We start from the raw sequence: 21,768 nt of genomic DNA, 5'->3' as shown, positions 1-21,768 counted from the left end.
AACTGACAAGAAAAACAAAAATCTCTTTCATATAATCGATAAACATCCCCCGAGTATCGATAAACACCCTCCATATTTAGCGGAAGTGGCCATTTTCAGTGAGCCTACCCAGCCTTACCCACTGTTCTCTGCGGAGCCTATGACGCATGCGTTCACAAAAAAAGTTGGTGACGTCAGACCGGTGGTGAGTTGACAGTGTTGTCTTATCCATTTGGTACAAATTATTTTCTTATTCTTAGGTGTTTTTAACCTGTTGTCGTCTCGTATCGAAGAAGTTACTCTAGACGTTCTCGGGTGAATATTTCATTGGGCAATCTGTACTATAGCTGTGTCGTTGCTGCTTTCGGTAAGTAACTGTTGCCAGCAAAGTGAAATTTTCGACTTTATGTTTTCGCCTGTCGACATGGCAGTTTTAAATTTATTAAAGCAGTATAATAATCCACCCATACTATTTGATCAAAGTTGCTAAACCATATATTTTATGATTACCAAAAGGCCACGGTTTACAGCTTACATTTTGAATATGTGTTATAAACACTTATTTTGCACACTGTCATATTGAAATGTCAAACCCGTGGTACTATCTGGAACTTCTGAGGGAAGTGAGTTAATTTCTGTGGTTGAGTATTTAATCTGCGGTACACGCAAATGAGTCAATGAAACGTATGTATCCGGTACTCTGTGTATTCCAAGTTTGAAACTAGGTGAATCCCAATGTTTTGTACTTCTGATGACGTGCTAAGAAATGTCAGCCACTTTTCTGATGACATGATCATTTAAAAACTATCCTTAGGCTTTATTTCTTTTATTTTATTTATTCTCATAGCAGATTCAGGGAATATCATTTTGTTCCTTGCAACCTCCTTCTCAGTGCCATAGTTCATTGAAACTCCTTTTGTCATCGTTGTGGGTGTATAATTATGTGGCCCAATGACCACTAGAAGAAGGAGAACATATTCAGACGAAGCCAGAGAAGAAGAAAACTGGAACACCTTTGGTAAACCTCATGTGACTACAACCTATGTAGAAAGATACGATTCAGACATGACGTGTCGAGACCGCACAAACGAATTTCTGTCAGCTGTCAAGTCTTTTCAATCAAGACAGGTAACTATTAAAGCCCTTTTCCTGCCAAGTCCATATTTCACCACCAGGTCAAGATGGTTAAATTAATGAAACACAACGTATTCCACATGATGTATTTTAACATAATACCGTACATTTGAAGGCTGTTGAAAACATAATACTGTAAAGTTGATATTTTTGGACAAAAGATGCTCTAACATACCAAGCCAAGTGGGTGAAAATACGTTATGTTTTGGCTTAATACCGCTTTTTACTGACTTGGCTAATGGGGAAGTGATGCAGTTATTACTGTCTGGCAGGAAAGGGTTAAAGCCACAAAATAGTATTTCTCTTTGGCATCCATGAAACAGTTATGTTCATCTGTTTCTATCAGGTCAAACTTGGTTAAGACCAGTAGCAATAGCATATTGTAACAGGCTTGACCAAAGACCAGCAAACACATGTATAATAATTCTCCGTGTATATGTGTGTGTGTGTGTGTCGCAGTGATTTTTTGAGTATCATATATCACATCAAATTGTTTTTCTTACATGACCAGAGAAAGGGTTAAGTCATTCCTTTCTGAGCAGTTGAGTTGTACTAGTGTTGTGACATTTATAGTAATGCATTAAAGCAGTGGTCCAGAATAACAAGTTTTTGGATTAGTACCTATTCCACCTAATAAAACACAAGTCAGTTTCACGTTTACATTTGCTTTATCACAGTCTACACAAATTTAGCACCTTTTGATCTACGTGAAAGAAATCAGACACTGCATACCAAACATTTGGTGACAACTATTGGGAATCAAGTGTGGCCTTAGAAAGCTTTTTTATATGGTCGAAATTGCACTCAGTATAGTTCTTCAGAGTGAAAATCTGTATCCTGTAATCTAAAAGTAACATTTCAAAGTAAGATATCTATAATGATCATCCAGTGCTTACAGAAAAAATACAAAAAAGCAAAAACACAATGACTTTACTGCCGCATTGTAGAAGTCTGAAAATGTTGATTTGCACCATTGTAAGGTTATGATTCTCACAAATGGTCTCAAATGTGATCATGGGACTGGATCAAAGTAAAATAATATAGCAATTTTAAACTGCGTAAAGGGAAGCGGTCGTCAGAACTGCAAATGTGCAACTTTCTTGTTTACAAAAAATGTATTTCATGCAATCTATATACATGCATCATGTCAACATAGTTTCAACCTTTAAATTTTACAATGTATAGTACGACAAACATGTTTTAACTTTTATCAGTCACCAACGTACCTCGAATACAATGTTTACATCGGTCGTAGTGACCTTTGAGCACAGATCTGACGACTGCCTCCCTTTAAAGCAAAACTGCATTGTTTGGTCATAGCATGGACGTCACAGCTACTACTATAGTCAACTGCTGAACAACGGCAGACAGGAGTCCAGGATTATTGGATCTGTTTACAGAACCATCCTTGATTAGGGTTAAATACACACCTGGAAATGCATGCTTTGGTTTAAACAACCATTTGATTGACACAGCAATTTCCATTACACAAGCAATTGTTTCTCATCTAACTTTTGCAACAAAATTGACAAAACTAAGTGTAAAGCAATCAGATTTCAAAACTAAGCACTGTAATCAAGTGTTGATATGTTTATGATGATGACAACAGTGGTTTTTGTAACGTTTTAATCTAAACATACTCAAAAGCTAGATTTTCTTGAGCTCTGTGCCCGTGTTGCTCGTTGGATGGAATCTTCAATAATGAGCATCACCGCCATCTTGCTCCTTTTTTTAACCCCACCTGCCCCTTTAAAACATGGTTAAAATCCGCCTTATTTGGATGCCATTTTCTAAAGACCATTACTACCTGTGTAGTATTTGTTTGTCTGTACAGATGAGTCAGATTACAGTGTATTATCTTTTTGGCATTGTTTTCACTGAATCAGTTGATCATTTCCTATCATGTATGACAATTTTCACTGTTTATACCTTCAGTTTAGTAAGATGTAATGTGTTAAATGTTCAATACTGTAGGTGTTATTTAAAACAAGATCTTGCTGGGAGTATACACTATGCAAGTTGAGGGTCTGGCATGTACTTGAACATATCAGCAAGAGCTGTGTACAACCATACAACACCCTCATTTCTCACTGGTGGTAGTGCTAGCAGTTGCGTTTCCACAAGCTTTTATATGAAAGATCTATCACGTATCAACCAGTTGAACACCATCAATTTCTAAATTATGACATAGTTTACAGATGCTGTGAAGACAACAATATTCATCATGCAACAGCCAATCAGATGTTTATATTTTCAGTTTTACCAAAGGTCATCATTATTTATGACCCAATTTTTCTAGTCAGAAATATAAATGATAGCTTTAACCAATCAGATGGCTGGATATAGACAAGGCATATTACAATAAGTTATTTAACCATTCATCTATTTACTCATTCATCCATACATCTCAGTAACTACAGTACTTACTTCAATGTTCCTGTTATTTCGCCATGCAAGAAACACTGCTGTCATCTTTTAATCATAATTTTTTAAAGTGAACATGGTACAAAAAATAATATTCCAGTAATTTGAACGAAGGTGTCTTTTTACAAGACTTTCAGAAAGGACGATATTGTAGCATTAAGATATTATTATTATTATTATTATTATTATTATTATTATTATTATTCATTTGAAAATGAAACCTTCTCGTAGTTGATTACTTTTTATGATTCAAATTTAGAAGTTGTTTTGTGAACTTAATTCTGTTAATCTGAAATCATATATCACTATACATCTGCAAAGACAAATGCAATGATCAAAAAATCTTCATGATGTACTCATATGTGATATCAACTAAAGATGGCAATACTCAATCTCTGAAAGTTTCTGCTGTGAAAACAGAAGATGACATAAACATAAATAAAAATGAATGTGGACAAAGTTGAATTTGTAACAAGTCATCTACTGCTTTTGTATCATGATGTATTGATCATATGATTGTTTTAGTGGTTACTCCCCTCTCACTGCAGTATTTGCTTCGTAAAGAAAACTGTAATAAAACTGACAAAATACAGAGAAAACACCTGGGCATACATTCTGTCCTGTTTTGGTCACTCATGTCCTTATTCTTGTCTTTTAGGGTAATGGAATTCCTCCACAAAGTCAGAATCACCGAAAATTGCAACACAGTGAGTTTACGACCATTGCAAGGTAAAGTAATAAACATTTGTCCATGGGCTTGAACCTCCTTGGAATATTTCATCAGTGGTACAGTGTCAGTATACATACATGTACTTGTATCCTGTTATCTCTGAGTATGGAGAAACAAAAACTGTTTAAAATAGTATGCGCCTCGAAAGTGAAAGTCTTAAACTTTTGCTCAAAATTTCCTCAAAGAATCTTATTCTCTTTTAAAATCAAGAATAAAAATCAGGGGTCACCGTGCAAATTTTGTTACTGAAGAAATAAATTACCAAAGAGTTACCGATACTTGAAATTCAAATTGACCGCCATCCCTGCGTCCAAATATCTGTCCCCGAGACACATTCTACCTTAAAATTTTAAACATTTCATGTTTACATGGAAGCAATCATTTCTTGTTAACTATAGCTGACAAACAACAACCATACATCATTAGTCTCTCAGATGTACATGATTGAAGCTTTTATGCCTTTGAATTTATGCCTTTCATCGATCCATCTGACGGTAAAGTAGAAACCAAATATTTTTTGTACTCCACTACCAATTAGTTTTTTTATTTGCTTTGCAAGTTGTGACAAAATCTGTATCAGAAAGATTGGGGTAGTTTGTGCATCCTTCTAATGCTTAGCCGTTTCTTTTCAATATAGGAAAATTGGATATGATATCAGCAATACATTTGCTAAACTTGAGAAGCTCACAATATGTAAGTATTACACTCAATTGTGGTACTTCTGCTAGTTGGTAGATGCAGTCTCTTAGCATTCAACTTTCTATGATTACATTATACACAGTTTTTGATCTGGACGGGGATGGGGTGATTCCCCCCATGTTGACATGTTGGCACCCCCTAGTAATTTGTCAAGGGAGACCAGCCTCCAATGAAATGGTGCCAGTCACAATTTAGAGATACAAGTAGAACACATGAACTTGTGAAACCCCCCTAAATTTTCTAGTAAATTGGGAAAATTCCCCCTGTTAATACCATCCTGGCTGAAACACTGTTATACATTGTGATGCTATAAAAAATATGTCGACCTTTGTACAAAAGATAGAGAACTGACACCAAAACAGTAGTACTAAAAGAGGTATGGTGTTCCCTCCACAGTGGCAAAACGGAAATCTCTTTTTGATGACAAACCAGTTGAAATACAGGAGCTGACATATATCATCAAACAAGACATAAATAACCTGAACAAACAAATAGCACAACTACAACAGGTATGATTCAATATTTTGTATCGATATTTAATCAATAAATTGATGTTTTGGTGAGGGGACATGTATCAGCAACACCAAAACTTCCATCAGTTCTCTGTTACACAAAGCATGTTTTGCAAACTATATAACCCATACCAAGTTATACAAACATACATCTTACAGGTCAGAGTCAATCAAAAGGTCTAGATATCCTAATTTGAGTGAGTGAAGTTTGACAATCTCCATTATAACAAGCAACTATTTTTATTGGATTAACATAAGGACATTCAGTACATGTGTGTAATTCAAATTTATCTACAATTACCCGTGTGAGAAAAAAGGATAGTTCTGTTGTAACAGTAACTACTTTATTCCTCTAAAGGTCAATCCAGTTCTTTCTAGGGGTTACAGTTCACACTTGCCACATTGTATTTTGAAGAAAGTACTCCAATGGTCTATGAACTTGAAGTGCTTACAAAACTTCCATTTGATTTGAGAAGTGACCCACTCAATAAATTCCCATCCATAGTCTGAATGTTTATCCACTTACAACTTGATGGTTGTTTTCAACTTTAACGTGTAATATTTTGAGAAATAAAATGTCATTGGCAGGAAAAATATGTGAAAGGAGACTGAAAATGGCAGAGAAGTTTATACTAATGTGTTATCTTTGCATTCTTACAGCTGGTGAAGATGAGAGCACACAAGAGTGGCAGACACCTCCAATCACATTCCAGTCAAGTGGTTGTTTCCCTTCAGTCCAAACTTGCAACAATGTCCAGTGATTTCAAGCAAGTACTTGAACTTCGAACCCAGGTAAGTGACATCACGCAAAGCTATTCACTGACTTCATATCTCATGCATTTTGAAATGTCTGATACATATTCTACAACTGGATCTATTCACTACTCATTCAATATTTGTCAATGTTTCAATAAAGATTAGGAACTGCATCAGGAACTGCATCAGTCGTTCAAACCTGTTTGTTATAATCATGAGCTGTTATATTTCTTTCACCATGTAAGCTTGCATGATGTGTCTAACATTGGTGTACATAGACGTTTGTGAGTGACCATCTCTCCGCTGCCATCCAAGTAACCTTTATCAATGCCACAGCATTTGCAGAAGTTTATTCCTTCAATTTAGTCAGTTATGACATGTAATAAACCCTCAGATTTGGAACAAGTTAGGGTCTATGGTGTAATACTGTAGTTTATATAGCACCTCATGTCCAATGCTACGATGCCCAGTGATGCTCACAGAAATGCTCGCTGGAATAGATGTTTTTAATCTTCATTTAAAGATCTCCACATCGGTTGCTGTACAGATGTCATTTGGAAAATGTTTCCACAGTATAGGAGATGAATGTGAGAATGAATGGTCACTATGATTTCAGTCTAGTCTGGTAACTGTTTGTAGATTTCTGTGCTATAACACTAGTCTCTGTGTCTGGTGTAATTTTTTACTCAGAATCTAAAGGAACAGAAGACAAGGAGGGAGCAATTCTCCCAAGGACCTGTTGCAGCCAGTTTACCGCCATCAGCAACTAATGGCAATAGTAAGTATCAACCTGGATTTCCATTGTTTTGTCACTTTCAGCTTGACAATTTTTACTAAATTTTAAGAAAACTAAAAGAAATAAATGAGCCATCATGATACACTATTCTTGAACTTCAGGCTGTCTTGGAGGAACCGCTTTTTCTCTTTCAGAGAATTTACGGCAACTCCCGACGACTCAGTATTTCCAAATTATGTTCACAAATTGAAAATACATTCAAACACACTCTATACACTGTCATATTGGAGTTAATGCTTGATGAAAATATGTTGTATGTATTTTCATTCCATCTGACAAAAAAGTTTTAAATAAGAGAATATCAAGGCCCCATAAAAATCAAGCATATAGCATTTGCAGCAACTCTTTCTTAGTTTTTATGAGCATATTTTTCCTTTAAAATGTTTGTCACAACAAATCTGACAAGTTTTATAGCTGTGTAAATAGCAAAAGTTGAAATAAATGTCTGTGTTATTAGTCCCCACGGACACCGTCCGGGGGGACTTATAGGTGTGGTCATGTCCGTCCGTCTGTCCGTACGTCAGTCCGTCCGTCCGTCCGTGCGTCCGTCCGTTCACGCAGATATCTCAAAGACGCCTGGAGTGATTTCGTTCAAACTTGGTACAAGGATAGTACCCTACCTCATACAGATGCACGTCGATTTGTTTCACAATGCGATCAAATTTGGCCGTGTTAGAGGACTTTTTAGTTTTCACCTCCATAGACTCCCATGTATAAGGCAGTCCATAGACTCCCATGTATAAGGAAGTCCATAGACTCCCATGTATAAGGCAGTCCATAGACTCCCATGTATAAGGCAGTCCATAGACTCCCATGTATAAGGAAGTCCATAGACTCCCATGTATAAGGCAGTCCATAGACTCCCATGTATAAGGCAGTCCATAGACTCCCATGTATAAGGCCAAGAAAAATAAAAATTTAGTTTCTCATCATATTCATATTGCAAAAAGGATGCAGTGACACAGTTTTTAGTCCCCACAGATAAAGTCCAGGGGGCTTATAGATTGGGTCATGTCCGTCCATGAGTCCATCCGTTCACGCAGATATCTCAGACACTTTAACAAAATGTCAAGTGACCTTGGTGACCTTTGACCTCAAATATACATATTTGTGCATAACTCAGTAACCACAAGTGCTACACCCTTCATATATGGTATGATGGGACACCTTATGACGCCACATATTGAACCTCATTAATTATGCACATATCTAATTTTGAGCGAGCCAATAGAGCTAGAGGTCTGATTTTTGGTATATAGGGATAACTTAGCAATACAATTGTTTTGACAAAATGTCACGTGACTTCGGTGACCTTTGACCTCAAATATACATATTTGTCCATAACTCAGTAACCACAAGTGCTACACCCTTCATATTTGGTATGATGGGACACCTTATGATGCCACATATTGTACCTCATTAATTATGCACATATCTAATTTTGAGCGAGCCAATAGAGCTAGAGGTCTGATTTTTGGTATATAGGGATAACTTAGCAATACAATTTTTTTGACAAAATGTCATGTGACCTCAATGACCTTTGACCTCAAATATACATATTTGTGCATAACTATGTAATCACAAGTGCTACACCCTTCATATATGGTATGATGGGACACCTTATGACGCCACATATTGTACCTCATTAATTATGTGCATATCTAATTTTGAGCGAGCCAATAGAGCTAGAGGTCTGATTTTTGGTATATAGGGATAACTTATCAATACAATTTCTTGACAAAATGTCATGTGACCTTGGTGACCTTTGACCTCAAATATACATATTTGTCCATTGCTCAGGAACCACAAGTGCTACACCCTTCATATTTGGTATGATGGGACACCTTATCACGCCACATATTGTACCTCATTAATTATGTGCATATCTAATTTTGAGCCAGCCAAAAGAGCTAGATGTATGATTTTTTGTATATAGGGTTAGACTACAGGATATAAATTTTTTGACAAAATGTTATGTGACCTCGATAACCTTTTACCTAAAATTCACGATTATGTCAATAAATAAGTAACCACAAGTGCTATGTCCTTTATATTTAGTAGGATGGGAGACCTTATGACAACACATGCTTTACCTCATTAATTATGTACATATATAATTGTGGGCAAGCCAATAGAGCTAGAGGTCTGAATTTCGGCATATATGGATTAATTAGCGATACAATTTTTTTTCAAAATGTCACGTGACCTTGATGACCTTTGACCCTGATTATGCATATATATGCATAACTCAGTAACCACAAGTTCTTTACACTTCAATTTTGATAGGATAATAGACCTTAAGGTGTCACATCTTGTACCTCATTTATTATGGTGCATATGTATTTCTTGGCTGGCCAATACAGCTAGAGGTCTGATCTTTTTTCCCGATTTAGAATAATAACTTAGACATGCCTCTTGTTTCAAATTGGGAACAATGACATAGACCTATGTGTCCATAGATTTGAACATATACACTCCAGTGATACTTCTTAATGACCACATTTCCCTGCCCCATCAAGACTAATACTCCTATTACAAGTGGGGACTATGTCATTGTCAATGACTTGTTACATTGTGAAATTTGTAATCAAAGCATGACTTATTCATTATAGTATGATAGTGAGACAAATGCTTTTTAGATATTTGGTTTTATATATAAATACCAAAAAGAGCTTATATGATGAGTCTAAATGTCTGTATATTTGTGGGTGTGTGCGGATGTATGTCCGTCACACACAAAGGCTCCCATACCGCCAAAGCTACCGTCTCAGTATTTGGTGTACAGGTAGATGTAGGGGTTGAGATGTGAATTTGTTCAAATTAACACATCAGTGTCAAAAATGTGCAAATGAGGTAACCGTAAGAAAAAGCAAAATTCTGAAACAGGCTTGAAACAGGCTTACTCCACTGACTTAAGTCATTTCCTGTCATTGTCATTGAACTGTTACATATTAACAGACCTGCTCAAACCATAGACAGTAGAAGGGAGGAAGACCGTCAGTAGAGGGGAGGAAGACCGTCTATGGTCAAACTAAGGCAGTAAGGGGGCTAGCTGCCTTTCTGCTATGCATGTTGCTAAAGTTGACCTCCAGTACCTAAAGTTTCAGACCTTAATTACTTTTGTCATTCTTGTTTTTCTGGTTTAAATATTCCTTGTTGTTTTTCTGGTTGTACTGTGCAGAAATCATTGTCATAACATCAACGTAGAATTTTCCTGCACTGAACAGATAGAAACAACATTTATTGTTGATCTTTGGTACCCATACTGGTATGTAACAATTCTGATCAAATTTGAGCGACACCGTATAATTGCGGTATTTTTTATTTTCTTCAGCTGGTTCAGTTTTACTTCAAGACGAAAAGACAAGTTACGGTGGCCTCGGTGGTGATGTTGCTATAAATATGGATGATGTGCAGAAAGACCGATACCAGCAACAGCTACAGTTGATAGATGAACAAGATTCATACATTCAGAGTAGAGCAAGTACTATGGAAAGTATAGAAGCTACAATTGTGGAACTTGGAAGTATATTCCAACAGCTTGCTCATATGGTTAAAGAACAGGAAGAACAAGTGCAAAGGTAAAACATGATATTCTTAACAAAACGAACTGACATAATCTGAGGTACATGAATATTTCACATGGACCACAAGTCATTATTGTTACATTGAAAGACCTAAGCATTACTCAGTAGTACACTCTGCAGAAAATTGATATTTGTGTGTCGGGTTTGACTGTATTACTTCCCTCGTCATAAAATTCTGGTAATGAATTTTACCATCTTATATGGAAAAGTACCTTTGTGGAGGAAGTTTTGGTGGAAGAGTTAAAGTATGGTATGATATGTGGAAAGTAATCTAGTTGCTGATCTGACCTGATTTACTTTACCAAAAGGTATAATATGTATAAAGTCCTGAACATCCACTGCTATCCACATCTTTAAGTGGAAGGAAAGAGTGATATAGTCAGCTGTGCTTATTTGCATTTGTCTTTTCCATCAATCTTCTGAAATGTTCTGATATCAATGCATGAAGAAACTATCACCCAATAAATTCACATCCATTTTGAAAGAAATGTGAAAGACACTGCACACACAATATGATAGTGTGGAAGACAAACCTATTCCCAGAGTACTCAAAAATTTCCATGTTTATAATGTTCTGTTAATTTTCTCCTCATTTTTCAGAATTGACCAAAACGTTGAGGACACACACATGAATGTTGAAGCAGCTCATGGAGAATTGCTGAAATACTTCCAGTCAGTGACATCAAACCGCTGGCTAATGATCAAAATCTTTGTTGTCCTCATCGTATTCTTCATTGTATTTGTGGTGTTCATGGCATAAAACTGACTCACAATGGACTGAGATCAACATCATGCATGCAGTATCTGTCTCACTATTCCAAGCTACTGAGATAGGTATTCTATGCTGTTTTGTGAAAGGCACAGTATACCTGATGACTGTGCCCAGAACAATCTTACAAGAAACCTATGTAACTCTTCAGGACTCTCATTATTTCACCATTGAAGCAAGCTACAAGGAGATTTGTTTCCATAGTCACCAAAGTGTGGTAGATTTACTTGTCTGCCAAAAAGGAAAACAGATTATTTTAAAACAGAAATACAAATGGTTATGAGTCTCAAAGTGCAGGAACAGTTCGCATGTATATACAGATTTGCTTCTGGTAGCATCTTGTACCAAAGCAAATGTAATTTAGGGTGTGTTTCTGTTGCTGAAACTCTTCAGTCTGAAGAAAGGACTTCTGTACAAGACTTTTCTGGTGTATCATCTTTTCACAGCCTAATATATTGAAAAGTTATCCTTGTAATGGACCTAAGCAGTTTTCAATTAAATCAATGCTTTTAATGTTTCTTTTATCTCAGCATATACTCTGTCCATCTCCTAAGCTTATTGAACCCTGAGACAAATCGCTCACTTCTTGAAACTCCAGGTACACTATTTGGCCCATCCCAAACTAAAAAGAAATTAAAGAAAGTGCGCTTGAAGTAGAGCAATGAATATTAACTGCCAAAACACTCGTCATTTGCAAGGTGGGTTTTTTTTGCATAAAAATGCAGAAAGAATAAATAACTGATGAAAAATGAAAGAAATGCAGAATATTGGTGACAAAGTTGTTAAACAAATTTAAAACAGATTTAGAAATATTATTTGATTAAAATTTTGTCACCAGCTTTAAAAGAAGGAGAAGTTTGAATTGATGAAGCTGAATATTCCTAACGGTGTAATTATGTACATGGGCTGTCAGTAGCGATGGGTTGGGTGTTTGAAAATGTACTCGGGAAGATATCAAATTTATTTAGATGTATATACACTACTGTATACAAGCCGGCAGTTACGCAACACAGTGAACTTTCACTGTTGAAGCTGCCCTAGGGTTCAGTATAATAAAGATCTATCGATCATTGTGAATCTATTATGAATTTTGTCATTAATGGTTTATAAGGTAGTATGGGCCTTGGGAACAGATATTTGAACTCTCCAACATTTACAATACTTATTTGGTCTACCAATTATTAATAATTATTAATAATTTGTAGCTCATTGAGTAAATAGTTTTCACCAACTTATTTTTGGAAATCAAAAATATTTTCCCATAGAAATGTGGATGGCTGCAATTTTGAATTTCAAGTGTCAATCAATATTTGGTAATTTTTTCTCAACTACTGAATTTTGCAGTGATCCATGAATTTATTCATGATTTAAAGTGTCTCTGAGGATAGTTTGGGCATAAAGTCTTTGAATTTCAACATGTGAACTACTTTACTGAATCAACAGTGGTTTTGCATTATTTGTGTTTTTAATATCAACTCTAATTTCTTGTTTACACCCCAGAGCATGTTGAATATACACAGTATTCAGCTTGTCAGCTCAGCCTGTACATGTGTAAACTGCATTATTATTGTTAACAAGTGAATTCTGGTCCAGACAACAATTCAGGAGGGACTGTGTTCAAATGTAAAATAGTGGGTGTTACAACATTCTTTTGCAATTAACATACAAAACAAAATGAAAAACCCATCAAAAGTTGACATTTAATTACTGGCCCTTTAACAAATCCATGCCAAGTCGTAAACTAGTAAAATACAAACAAATATCAATTAATTCTTGACAGCTGTGTCTGAGATATCCAAATTTGTAAAACAATCAGTGGGCATGCAGGTTGAGGTAGTATGCGCCTCAAAAGTGAAAGAATTAAACTTTTGCTCAAACTTTCCTCATAGAATCTTTCAACCATTCTCTTTCAAAAGCAAGAATAAAAATTGGGGGTGGGGGGAGTCACTGTACAAATTTTCCCACTAGAGAAACAAATTACCCAAGATTTGCAGATATTTGATTTGAAATTCTAAGATGTAAAAGTCTTTCTTACTCCAAGGGCTTCACAATGAGCCCCCACAAGTTGTAGACTAGAAAAAAACTGGAAAAGTTTGACAGTGCAAATATCTGTCCCAGAGGCGCATTCTATCTTAACGCTAATCATACAACCAAACTGTTCATGATCAAACATACTCGTTGCAAGATTTACAATGAGGGCGCTGTTCGGGCAGGTTGAAAAAATAGAAGGTCACTCGGGTCGCATCTCACAAATGCTGCACAGGCATATGCCCATCCGTCCGGTGGCAAGAGTGTTTTGGTTCACTTCAGTCGTTTTCAACAACTACTGGCTTTCTATTTCTGCTTTACATAAACTTTCCGAAACATTACGTCCATATTAACTAAGTATTTACGGTGAAATCCTACTTACGTGTGAGAACACAAACTTTCGAAGACATGGACGAAGTGCTGAGAACATAAGCTGAGAGATTGTGCGGGCTGGTGGGGGGGCATGACAACAGGCACGATTGCAACAATGTTGTCTACGCGCATGCCCAGTCGGCTTTTATCCCATGATGCTACGTGCCGGAAAGAACAACTTTGGATAAATGGAAAACGCTAATTGTTACAGCATTTTTTGTTCCTTTCTTTCACGAGAATATTAAAGGCCATAAAGAAATTTCAAGGTTTTTTCCACGCAACTGTTGATAGTCTCATTTTCCGACTTGGCAGCAAAGGCTCTAAATACTCTTGGTATTGGCTGGAGGGACTGGTATGCTAGTAGTCAACGGAGAGACAAGATCCCGGGAAGGGGTAGCTGTGGGTCCATAGCTGTGGTGTTTTCAGACGGGATTCCTGCCTTTTACGGGCCGGTTTTGACTTTTCCGATTTTTAACCCCGCCACCACAGCTATGGGATATTCCATAGACTAGCGTCCAAATCCGCCGCAAGCACCCTTTGCGCAAGTTTGCTCGACGATATTTCGAAAAATTTTCCATCCAAATTACAAATTGCCAACACTCATCGACAGCTTGGTTATTAGGGACTCACCAGACCAGAAATCCGCTCAAAATTCACTGAAATATCGCCTTTTTCTAAGTTTGCGCGACATGACTACACGTAGACCGCCATTTTGCTGAACACAAACTAACTTACGGCCAGCATCCGCGCGGCGCGCCACGAATAATTATAGATCCTAGGACTGAACTTTTTTCCCCCAAGTAAAAGTTTGGTTTCAGTTTTGTGAGACTGGGAATGTCCATAAGACGAACGATGGTCATCGATATCACACGATGAATCTCTCAGTTTGTGTTTAGAAGTTGAGAGGTCACGGCCCTACGTCACTGTAGTGACGTACTGCAGGGATCCTCGACCAACAGTTTTACGCTAGCAAAATGGCGGTCTACGTGTAGTCATGTCGCGCAAACTTAGAAAAAAGGCGATATTTCAGTGAATTTTGAGCGGATTTCTGGTCTGGTGAGTCCCTAATAACCAAGCTGTCGATGAGTGTTGGCAATTTGTAATTTGGATGGAAAATTTTTCGAAATATCGTCGAGCAAACTTGCGCAAAGGGTGCTTGCGGCGGATTTGGACGCTAGTCTATGGAATATCCCATAGCTGTGGTGGCGGGGTTAAAAATCGGAAAAGTCAAAACCGGCCCGTAAAAGGCAGGAATCCCGTCTGAAAACACCACAGCTATGGACCCACAGCTAGGGAAGGGGGAGCCTCAGGGTACTCCCATAGAAAGGTGTACTGGGATGTGCCTACCGAATGAGTCACTTTTTCACGAAAAAATCCCTAAACATAGGTCGAATTTTCATCCGATGAAAAACTCTAAGCATGGGTTGATAACAAAGCAAATATCCAATGCTTTTTAGGAAAACCTCCACATGCAACAGAATAGACCTAAGGTACCGTTCAGTTTTTACGGCGGGGGGGGGGGGTCATCATAATTTTGGAATCCGCAAAGGGGGGGGTCATCGCTTTTTCACTGGTAGGAAAGGGGGGTCACCACATTTTAAAAAACATAATACCAACAATAAAGTTCACTTTATGCCATGGCCATGATCGACCCTCTTTACCGGCGGGCCGCCTTTGGCGGCCCACTACAATAAATATACATTATGTATTACCCATGACCCTCTTAACGGGCAGACGCCTTTGGCAGCCCACTTCAATTAGGTTTACTTCATGCAATGGCCATGATATAACCCTCTTTAATCAACCATAATTGACTTTATGTAATACCCCACGGCAATCTTACCGTAAAATTCCCAATTGAAGCCGCGGCTTGTATTAGAAACATTTTTGAGGGACCCCTGTGATCACGCACTGAATAATGGTAATGGCCGCGCGCCTTCAGCGGCCCTGTCAAGTAAAGTCTACTTTATGCAATAGCCATAATCGACCCTCTTTACCGGCGTGCCACCTTTGGTGGCCCACTAGAATAAAGTTGACTTTACGTAATGGCCCATGACCCTCTTAACCGGAGGGCTGCCTTTGGCGAACCACTCCAATAAAGTTTACTTTATACAATGTCCATGGACATGAGTTGTCTATGGAAATGAAGTTTAAAATTGCCTTACAGTCGTCCTAATTAACAGACGTTTCAATGGATGTGGCTGAGAAGTTTGTGCACTGGCATCGAATAAAGTGTGCCGCGTACCGGAGTTCAAATCCAAACCATGCGGGTAAATTTGACATATGGGTTTTGGTTATTTTTCAGGGGGGGGTCATCAATTTTTTTCGTCTGACAAAGGGGGGGGTCATCTTTTTTTCACAAAAAATTCAGGGGGGTCTATATTTTTTTGAACACCGGCGACAAGATTTTGCCGCCCCCCCCCAGGCCGTAAAAACTGAACGCTCCCTAAAGGTGTAAATGCCCAAAAATTTGTCAAGCAAATCCCACACAATGGGTCATATTTTTGGAATGTACATGGGTAGATGTTTTCAACTTTGCCGACAAGATTGTAACCTGACACTTTTTGAGGATTTCGCACAATTATAGAGTTTTGAGAAGAAGCGAAAGCCGTTGGCGACTACCCTCTAGCTGTGGGCCCAGTCCGAAAACACCACAGCTAACTACCTACAGCTAACTACCCTCCTGCTAACGACTTGAAAAAAAACAGCTCCTGCCCATTAATTATCCCATTGTCCCTTAGCCCTCTCTCCCCCTACAACTCTCCCATTTCCCAAACATGTAATTTTGTCCCCCGTATCTGTAAACCATCGCCAACAATCGATTTCTTGCCCATGTACTATGCTAGTCGTTTCTACATTCCCCGCCAAGCAAACTATTGAATACAATTTCTATTCTACCCCCAGCAAACCACTTGCGAATACGTCTTAATATTTTCGCGTACAGCTTGCTGTGATGTCCCTGATATATCATCCATGACCAGAAGTCAAGAATTCGGCATGTTTCACAAGTCAAGAATTCTGCAGGTTTTACAAGAATTCTACATGTTTAAATTTCACATTTTCACATTCTGGTCATGCACGAAATACATTTTTTTACATTTAATACAATTTTTACATTTTTCTGCACGAAATACATTTAACGATGGAGACTTGGCCAGGAGAGGGACAACCGGGCATCGTTTGGAGTTCGAGAGGACCGTGCACGAAATACATTTTTACATTTAATGTCTGCATCAAATACGTTTTACGATCGGTAGTCATTGGAAGGGCGGTTAGGGTAGGGTAAAAAGACTAGTGTAAAATGTATTATATGTAAAATAATAAATGTATTTGGTGCAATCACATCCAGATCAAACCTTAATCTAAATACATATTTCGTGCAGACCTTTAAATATAAAAAAATGTAAAAGTGTATAAATGTATTAAATGTGAGAAATGTATTTCACACAAAGCTCTGAACCAATAAAATTATGTATTTCGTGCAAACATTAGTTGTGAAAAATGTTTAAAAGGCAATTATTGGCCCCAGCTCTGATATTTAGACGAAAAGGACATGCAAGAGTCTTTGTTTAGAGACGGAGGGATGATTAATCATGACGAGGCGAGAGCCAATTGGCTTCACTCGAGAGAAAATCTTTACGATATAGCTTTGAGTGGAAGTTCAATTAACGACTTTAACTCCGAAGGGTACACATTGTAAATACTAACTTCAAGGAAACACTCCCAAAATGTCATTGCAAAAGTCAAACGCATAAATTTTCACCTAACACCAACATAATGAAACTGTTCTGTCCATTCGGGGTCAGTAGAGCCATTGCCAGTAATGGTCTTCTCCATATTGAAGATATTGGAGGTGACGCCCCCGCGCGGCAGCTCTAAATATCATTGTGTAGGTTTTCATGTCAGATGATTCAGTACTGCCCTACAGTTTTTTCTTTCTACCGAGGTGACAAGAAGAGAAGAATATTCATATCCATTACGTTTCTTTCAGGAAAAAATAATATTCCCGTATAATTTCATAAGTAAACCTTACAAAAATCAAGTTCACTCCAACTGCAATAGTTCACCCTAAATGATCATCGTGATATTAGCCTGTCGTCTTTGAAGGTAATACCATGGATAAAGAGAAAAACATACAGAGTAAGGTATAAATTTGTCTCGTTATCCCGACAGGTTCACCCGGGAAATTTAATTTGACTTTGCCTAAATTCAGTACATGTACTTCGGATTTTTTTGTCTTTGATTTTGTGGCAACAGCTTTCCCCAAGAGAGGTTTTTGAATGACTCGGGCTTGATAACTGACATACTAACCTTATTTTACCGAATCAATTAATTCGCTATATAGCAATCTTCAACGCCTTTTAGAAATGATCGGTATAACGTACGTGGGATTTTTGACGAGAAATTGAAATTAGAGTGACTTTCCACTCATGTTCTGTTCCAATGATTGTAACGAGGACTAATTTTCTTTTCATTGAATCCACATCAGCATGCCAGGACGATGATGAGTAGATAGTAAATTGAACAACCCACGCTTCCCGAATTGCGAGGAAAAGCGGCTACTGTTTTTACCTCACCAAATATTTCATAAGTTTTTCAGTTTATTTCTTCTTTTCTCACTCTGTCTTGATTTAATTCTGTCTTCTCTACTGTTATTATGGTGATGTTAAGTATTCTGTCCACAGAAGGTCAGTGCAGTTATTGTTTTTTGAAAATAATCATAACTGTACTACTGCTGCTTACTGCAGTCTGTGGCGATCGTTGCCATCACGTGTACATCTCAACTTGTGCAGTTTCAGATTAATTCCCACTTTATTCGCTTTCGATGAAGTAGTAAGCTTTTCGACAAGAAGCGAGCCCAGTAAAATTGTCATTTATACTACAGGTTTGTTTGGCCTACATTTAGAGTATGACAGTAATTTCTGTGAAACCGCAGTCCATCACGGGTATCATTACTGTAATCAAAGAGTAGAGGACACATCAAAATTATCCATGCCCTAAGGGATACGTGTAGATCATTACATTGTAGGGGACGGTCAGGATTTCGGTGTACAATTATCAATTTTATCACGTTTCAAAATTTACTAACTAATCCAGATTTTCCATGGCATGCATATTTTTGTCAAAATATTTGGGCCGACTCGCAGCGATTTCGAAGCTGTTATCCAATTGGGTGGCTGAATCTTACCAATATAATGAAAACAATACAAATAGACTCCCTAAGTGGCTGTGAATAGTGACAATCGACCAATCAGATATAACCTTGCAAACACGCTGAGAGTCAGCCGAAATATTTCGCCGCTTTTTTCCGGCCAACCTTCACATGAATTTGTTGCTAAAAAAGCGGCATTGCTGTAATCTGGGGGCATTTCTTCCCAGCAGATTTTTCCCCCAATTTTTCTCCTTCGAAGATGAAATTGTGAGCCCCTAAGGGCAAGGCATAAAGGTCTAATCGGCAATCGAGTTCATACTCATGGTGATGATCAAAGGCACATTACAGAGTTTCCTGTAAGGTAGTATGCACCTCTAAATGAAAGACTGACTTTTGCTCAATCTTTTGCTCAATCATTGTCTTACCAAATCAATTATAAAATCGGGGTGACCGTGCAAAGTTTGGAACTAGAGAAACAAATTACCCAACATTATTTTTGCGATACTTGAAATTCGAAATGGCCGCCATCCCTGTGTTAACTCTATGGGGAGAAATTAGAGATTGGATTTCCGAAAACCTAAGACTGAAAATTTTGCGTTTTCCAAGAGCTTTGAAATTAACCTTTTAAAAGTGGTAGATCAGAAAAACAATTGAAATTTGAGAGTCCAGATATCTGTCCCCGGTCCTCGAGGCAAGTTCAACCTTAAGGGCAACTCTGTATGCGACTATACACGTACGTTCTTGCCAGCAGCTGGAATTTTCGAACAATGTAAGAAAATATAGGTTGAGCAATCGGCTCAGCAAACGGGAAATAAAGCTCTTATAACCTTCTACCTAATTTGTTCGTGTTGTATTGCACTTAATAAGCCGGAATAGGGAGCCGCGTCCGGTTGACCCTCGGGTAGGTCACCAGAGAAATGAAAAACATGTTCGTAATACCATGGATAAGATGGCCAACGCGTGGGAATAACTTTAACCTTCAAAATATAAAATATGAAAACTAGTTCTCAAGCTGCGACCAGTGATAAAGCCACTGGAAGTAAAAATAATATACGCCAATGGAATACTGTCAGATCAAGATACACATGCACTTCTTGACAGAACAGTGACGTCATCGTTTGCAACGAGGTTGTTATCGATCAACCATGGAAATGTGACAATCGTCAAATCAGCCGAGAATGATGTTGCAAATCGAATGGGGCACTGCGGTCAATGAAGATGAAAACTGATTTCAACCCAAGTTCATTTATTCCAAAAAGAATATCTCTATTGGCACTGGAACACCCAGGGTTATTCAGTATGATATGTTCAATGGATATTTGTCATAACTTTGAAAACAACGTAAAATAAATAATTCTTTCTGTTTACCAGGATGCAACGCAATTCCTCTTCCCCTACGGCCCCTCACTGCCAAGAATTAAACACAATTTAAAACTTACAATTTCAAAGCTCCACACCACATCACCATTTTATTATGCACGACAGGTATGCAAGCAATCTTCATCTATTATTAGTTTAAGTGGACATGCAGCTCACGGGATCTATTATACCTACTAATGACGTTCAGTTCCAGTAAGTATATCTTTGTGAAAGATCTGCAAGAACAAGGACTCGCTCCGTAGGCCTAACCCTTAACTTTGTACAATAGCGTATGTATAACAGTTGGGCACAGTGAATAGGAGCGTTGTCAACCCTATCTCTACTTATGCATTACTGATAGTAACGATAAAATATGGAAGAATGAATCTTAATCTGCAAATGATTCTAAATTTTCTGCGTTACATACACGAGCTAAAACTCTCTGTTTATTTCCATTCGATGCAAGTTACGATACTTCGTACATTTAACTTCAATTTCTAAAATGCATTTCTTTCTGAAAACAAGCCCAGGTTTGGATTTTCTCTGTCGACAAAATGATGAGAGAACAGTCCATATACGTGTGCTCCTAAACAATATGAGAGAGAAGTAAACACTGGATCAGCTGGCACTATGACTTACAGCCTGTTGAATACACATATTTTATTTATCGTTCATTGAAAGAGGACAGATGAACCGGAAAATTACAATCATTATGTTTCTGCGTGTGTTTTAAGACACCCACTCTTGATTGAGTGCAGCCAGAGCTATCGGCTAAGTCGGTACACCATACCCCTGTCAGAGGTACTTCATGCACAGTCGTGACTTGAATCAAACACGTTGAATAAAACATGCACCGAATCTTTGCTATTGACGGTAGAATGTGCCTTGGGGACAGATAGTCGGACTTTCAAAATGTTCAAATACTTTAATAGTCTACCACTTGTGGAGACTCTTTTTAAAGCTCCTAGGGTAAGAAAAATTTTCACAGTCTTAGTTTTTTTAAAAATACAAAATTTTATTTTTCCCGTCGAGTTAACACAGGGATGGAAGCCATTTTGAATTTCAAATGTCGGTAAATGTTAGGTCATTTGTTTCTTCAGTACCAAACTTTGCACGGTGATCTCTGATTTTTATTCTTTGTTTGCTAAGAGAACGGTTCAGGGTTTGTTTCATGGCAGTTTGAACAAAATCTGAAGTATTTGTTTGTCGCAGCGATGCCTTGATCTGAGATTATGTTTATCCCCGTTCCATTTGGCATTTTGTTTCCATTTCAATCTTTCAGTTGACGTGATATCTTGAGTTACAGAATCGGATAACGTTATTATTAAACGACTCTGCGGGAAAAATGAAACAAAATCTACCGTGATGAACCTACCGTGGTGAACGTTGTATATGCATCATATGGTGTGAAGTGTATTTTAAGATGAAGAAACCTTGAATTACTACTGAACGTAATCCAGTATTAGTGAGC

The 21,768-nt window shown here is 37.7% G+C and overlaps 2 protein-coding genes across 3 annotated transcripts in view; one reads left to right on the top strand and one right to left on the bottom strand.

Annotated features, from left to right (window-relative positions):
* The window catches only part of LOC139148886 (methionine synthase-like), an 85,691-nt gene extending 71,804 nt beyond the window's left edge, over nt 1–13,887 (bottom strand). Inside the window, exon 1 of the mRNA XM_070720316.1 lies at nt 13,797–13,887. Within this exon, the coding sequence (XP_070576417.1) occupies nt 13,797–13,844 (48 nt within the window). The 5' untranslated portion in view covers nt 13,845–13,887. The remainder of the gene's footprint in view (nt 1–13,796) is intronic.
* Nucleotides 121–12,467, top strand: LOC139148887 (syntaxin-5-like). 2 transcript variants are annotated; one of them, XM_070720318.1, is made up of 9 exons: nt 121–346; nt 830–1,107; nt 4,196–4,266; nt 4,905–4,960; nt 5,363–5,475; nt 6,139–6,270; nt 6,925–7,012; nt 10,365–10,611; nt 11,218–12,467. In XM_070720318.1, the coding sequence occupies exons 2-9, from the start codon at nt 931–933 to the stop codon at nt 11,375–11,377; spliced, it is 1,044 nt and encodes a 347-aa protein (XP_070576419.1). In that variant the 5' UTR covers nt 121–346; nt 830–930; the 3' UTR covers nt 11,378–12,467. The 2 variants fall into 2 exon arrangements, with proteins under 2 accessions (XP_070576419.1, XP_070576418.1); XM_070720317.1 differs by having other exon boundaries at nt 151–346; nt 827–1,107.
* Nucleotides 13,888–21,768: the final 7,881 nt, after the last annotated feature.

The sequence above is a fragment of the Ptychodera flava genome, chromosome 14, assembly GCF_041260155.1.
Source record: "Ptychodera flava strain L36383 chromosome 14, AS_Pfla_20210202, whole genome shotgun sequence".
Classification (NCBI taxonomy): Eukaryota; Metazoa; Hemichordata; class Enteropneusta; family Ptychoderidae; genus Ptychodera; species Ptychodera flava.
This window is presented reverse-complemented; position numbering and strand designations above follow the sequence as displayed.

Bases quoted from the DNA above. Each gene is read 5' to 3' on its own strand.
- LOC139148887 (XM_070720318.1), top strand. From the start codon at position 931: ATGACCACTAGAAGAAGGAGAACATATTCAGACGAAGCCAGAGAAGAA. The intron at 4,961-5,362 runs GTAAGTATTACA...TTCCCTCCACAG, and splicing joins ACTTGAGAAGCTCACAATAT to TGGCAAAACGGAAATCTCTT. The intron at 6,271-6,924 runs GTAAGTGACATC...TTTTTTACTCAG, and splicing joins TACTTGAACTTCGAACCCAG to AATCTAAAGGAACAGAAGAC.